The sequence below is a fragment of the Sardina pilchardus genome, chromosome 21 (assembly GCF_963854185.1).
Source record: "Sardina pilchardus chromosome 21, fSarPil1.1, whole genome shotgun sequence".
Classification (NCBI taxonomy): Eukaryota; Metazoa; Chordata; class Actinopteri; order Clupeiformes; family Clupeidae; genus Sardina; species Sardina pilchardus.
In genome coordinates, this window is record NC_085014.1 from 5,569,817 (window position 1) to 5,574,816 (window position 5,000).

At 50.0% G+C, this 5,000-nt stretch overlaps 1 protein-coding gene across 1 annotated transcript in view; it reads left to right on the forward strand.

Annotated features, from left to right (window-relative positions):
* LOC134069472 (A-kinase anchor protein 13) overlaps positions 1-5,000 on the forward strand; it is a 140,270-nt gene that overhangs the window by 90,602 nt on the left and 44,668 nt on the right. Inside the window, 2 exon segments of the mRNA XM_062525436.1 lie at positions 2,057-2,243; positions 2,634-2,736. Coding sequence (XP_062381420.1) covers positions 2,057-2,243; positions 2,634-2,736 — 290 coding nt within the window.

Consider the following 5,000-nt stretch of genomic DNA (forward strand, 5'->3'; position numbering starts at 1 on the left):
GAGTGTCTGTGTGGGCAAAAGAAAAAGTAAAAAAGTGTGTATGTGTGCCTGTGTGTGTGTGTGTGTGTGTCTCTCTCTGTGTGGGCAAAATAAAAAGTGAAACGGATGTTTATGTGTCTAAGAGTGCGATAGAGAGAACAAGAGAGAGAGAGAGGGAAGAAAACGCTGAGAGAGAGTGCATGTGTGAAAGAGAGAGAGAATGATGTGTTCGTATGTGTGCAACGCGGATGTGTACGCGTACGTGTGTGTGTGTCTGTTTGTGTGAGAGAGCACCAGCTCGAGGTCGAGAAAAGAGATGTCTTCCCTTTTTTAGCGCGCTGCCTTTTTGTCTGGAGTCAGACTCAGACAAAGCAGCGGTGGTGCAGCGATGCAGCCCAAGTAGTGAGTAGTGGACACTACACTGCACAGCCCGTTTGGTGCTAACGCAGCCTGATCGGTACTGGTACCGGTACCACGGCAGGGCCATGACCAACATACTCATCTACGTAACCGGGCCGGATGAGAGGTGAGTACCGGGGGGGGGGGGGGGGGGCAGTTGTGGTTCTGGACCGTTTGGGTCAGAGCGTGAGGCTGCCATATGGAGCCGAGCAGAGAGAGTGGTCAGTTTGCAGCGCGCCGTCCAGCTGATGTTAGCGTTTGTTATTTTTTCTTTCTCTTTTCTCTTCTGTCGTTCTTTTTTTTTTTGGTTTGGTCTGCCTGTCTTTGGCTTCACTTTATGCGTAATCATTTTTTTTAAGTTGTTTTTTTTTTGTTGTTGCTGTTATGGCAGGATGAGGAATGTTTGACGTTTACAGTGTAATTCATGCGTAACGGTGAGAGTGCAAGTGATACATCTCTCCTCGGTGCTTATTGAGTCATGGGGCTGCAGACGGAGGAGTCCTCAGTAGAATGTTTATGCGTCGGTGCTCTTAAAGTGTAAGCAGAAGCGTTTGATGGAACCGTGAGATATCAGGAACTTGCGATTAGTGTGAAGTGCTGTCTCATTGTCTGTTTTCACACACACACACACAAGTTGACACACATACACACACACACACACACACACACACACACACACACACACACACACACACACACACACACACACACACACATACAGACACACACACACACACACACACACACACACACACACACACACACACACACACACACAGACACATACACACACACAAAGACACATACTCACACACAGACACATACATACAGACCCCCCCCCCCCCCCACACACACACACACACACACACACACACTCACCAGTCACCCAGCTGTGGGTGGAATGTGGTCGTGCCACGCAGTGTTTTTCACCCGTTTCCTGCTTTCTGAGAGCAGATAGGGGAGCCTTTGTGATTTTAGCCTCCAGTGCACGTGTGTGTGTGTGTGTGTGTGTGTGTGTGTGTGTGAGAGAGTGTGTGCTGAGGCTCTCTTGGAGGTGTGTGTGTTTGCCCTTCGTTTCTGTGGAGGTGTTGGTCAGGACCCTGCCGGGGCCAACCTCTCCTGTGTGTGTGTGTGTGTGTGTGTGTGTGTGTGTGTGTGTGTGTGTGTGTGTGTGTGTGTGTGTGTGTGTGTGTGTGTGTGTGTGTGTGTGTGTGTGTGTGTGTGTGTGTGTGTGTGAGAGAGAGTGTGTGAGAGTGTGTGAGAGTGTGTGTGTGACTGTGCTTACTGTTGCTGTTGCTGCTGCTGCTGCTGCTGCTGCTGTTGCTGTTGCTTCACTGCTGTTGGCTTCAAGACGTGTTTGCTTTTTTTCCGGTATTTGATTTAGCACATCTGGGGAGACAGAGGGGTGTGTGTGTATGTGTGTGGGTGTGTGTGTGTGAGAGAGAGAGAGAGAGAGAGAGAGAGAGAGAGAGAGTGTGTGTGTGTGTGTGTGTGGCAGTGCTCCACTGTTCCCTATAGTGCCAGACATGCTCAATCAAACCCAGAGCTCTGAGCAGGGAGTGTGATAAGCAAACAGCAAACACAGAGATGGCAGGGTGTCTAAGGCCGGGTCTCTTGTGTGTGTGTGTGTGTGTGTGTGTGTGTGTGTGTGTGTGTGTGTGTGTGTTGTTCTTGGCAGCTTGAGCCTGGAGGGGTTGGCAGCCGACGGCACGGATGGCAAGGCCTGGCACCCCCACCAGAGCGCGCCCACACAGCAGGGCAGGCGGGTGGGACGCCAGGAGAGCGACGAGAGGGGGTCACTCGTCTCCCTGACCGAGGAGGAGCACGAGGCAGACATGGCCGACTGCAGCAGCCTGGACAGCCAGGTGGGCGTGATGACACACACACACGCGCGCGCACACACAGACACGCACACACACACACAGAGACACACAAACACACACACAAAGATACATACACACACACACAGGCATGCACGCACAGACACGCACATACAGACACACACACACAGACACATATATACACACACACACACACACACACACACACAGACAGACACACACACAGACACACAACCACACACACACATACACAGACACATAGATACACACACACACAAACACACACACACAGACACATACATATAGATACATACACACACACACACACACACACACACACACACACACACACCTGTGTCTCACACCTGTCTGTCATGCCTGTTTCTCATAATCTTCCTCGTTGATCTGTTTCAGAAGTCACGGCGGTATCAACCAATGAGATGCAGCGTTCCGTCCATGACTCTGCCCCTTACCAAATCAGTGTCCATGTTGGCCATCAGCCAGAGAGACATCGATGGTGAGTAGCCAATCAGAGGGCCCAGAGGACCCACTTCCTGTTTAGAACTCTTAACTCTGGCTAAACTGATCCCGTCCTCTGTGGACCTGCACTGTGATCTCGTCTGATCAATTTGACCCTTTGGACCGTTTGGGAGTTCACTGTTGCTAGAGCTGGGCCCTGTACGGCAGGAGGGATGGTCCAAAAAAGCTCACGGATCATTTTGGTCAGGGATTAAAAGCTTTGAGAAACAGTCCGGAGAAAGGCTTACCCGATTTTGCAGGTTTCCATTGAAATGTCTGCCAATGCGAAGCAGTGGTATTAATTAGGCCTACTCTCTGTTATAGACACTCCTGCTCACACACACATAGACACACTCTCACACACACACACACACACACACACACACACACACACACACACACACACACACACGGACAGACAGACAGACACACAAGCACACATGCACACACACACGGACAGACAGACACACACACACACACACACACACACACACTTACACTATCCATCCCTCATAAAGTATAGCCACTGCTACCAAAACTATAATCTAGATAGCTTCTGCCTTTTGTGTGGATTTACTATGGTGGCCTTTGGTGTTTAGTCGTATGAGTCATGGCTGCTCTTGTTATTTGACCTCTTCGCTGGTGACCCCCCCCCCCAACGCCCCCCACTCCTCCCCTCCCATGACTCCCAGTAAAGTGCAGAGTTGGCTCGTGTTGTGGTAGCGCCGGCTGTATTGTCTCACCTCCGTGGCTCCAGCCCCAGTGTAGTGTGTGTGGAGATTCTACTGCCCCGCTCCCACTGCTGCCCCCCTCCCCAAAAACATGCCCCCCCCCCCCCCCCCACAACTCTCCTGCCCCACTCTCCCAGCATCTCTGTTTTTGTAACGTGAATTCGTTCTGGTCTCTCCGTGCTTTCCGAACGGAACGGAAAACGAATCGGGGCAACTGCAGCGATAGGACGCATTCGCCAAAAGCGGCGAATCTCCTTCGCCTTCAACTTCTCCCCGATCCTCCCCAAGTCCAAACGCCAGCTGGCCGTCCCCTACTCGTCCAGCGACGACGAAGGTGACGCTGACGACGATGACGATGGGGACACCACCAGTAAGTACCGCAGGATGCTCAAACAGGAACTGGAATGTTGGACATTTCCTGAGCAAGCATTCTGGATCCACCTCTCAGCCTGCTATGTGGATTTGAGCCAACAGCCCAACGCTCCATGAGGTGCCTGATCTCATAGCAGAGACATGGGATCTGTTGTCCTTGGCTTGGTTGTGTGTCAGTCACTCTGCTAAAGCGGTTCACTCTGTGAACATGTGGCTGGACCCTCATTGAAAACAACAAGATACGTCTACAGTGAGACGGAAAGTGATAGTTGTGGCAGATTAGCGCTCAATCACAGTCCACTCAAGGACAAGCTAAGGTCAGATCAAGGACAAGTCAAGGTCAAATTAAGGGCAGGTCAAGGACACGTCTGGGTAGGAACTATGGCAGATATATTCCGAAGATACTGGCCTTCTGGCCCTCCCTGGTTCTATTGTGACACTTGTTTTTGTTTTGTTTTTCTCTCGTTTTTTTTTCTCTTGTTTTGTGTTTGGTCTCAGTGGGGATAAATGTGTGCCTGCTGCGATGTCCGTATAAGTACTGGCCACTGCTGTGTCTCCATGGCTGGGCCGGCACAAACACACGGAGGCCAGTGCTCTCTGATTTGTGTGCCGCGGGCCTGTGTGCAGCCCAAACACAGCTTCTGAATAACGCTCTGTGTATTTGGGATCAAAACAGAGGAATTGGCAGTGACAGCCACCGTTGGAATTTTGTTCTCTGTGTGTGTGGTGTGTTTTTGTCTGTTTGGGTATTTTTTGGGACTTTTTTTTCAGTTTTTTCTCTTGTTGTTTTCAGAGTTTCTCTCTCGTTGGTGAGATGAGACACGTGTTTCATAAGCCACATTGTTTTGGAGAAGTACATTTTTTTTTTGTTATCAACTGTTTATTGATTTGAGAAGTAAATTTTTTTTAAAAAAGGGAAAAGTTATATTTTCTTAGGAGACAAAACAGTAATATGATTGTAAATATTCATGCCATGCCTTTTGGTTAGCATTCCTCACATGTTGTTGTGGCTAATAGGCTGCTTCCTTGCCTTCCTCACCCCCTTACAATGGGGGCACTCCAGAGGTACAAAAACACTGACTGGGGAGTGGCACTGAGGGAACTCAATTCTGATTGGCTGCTGAGTGAAGGCGCCTAACGTCCTGTTTGCTGTTTATTG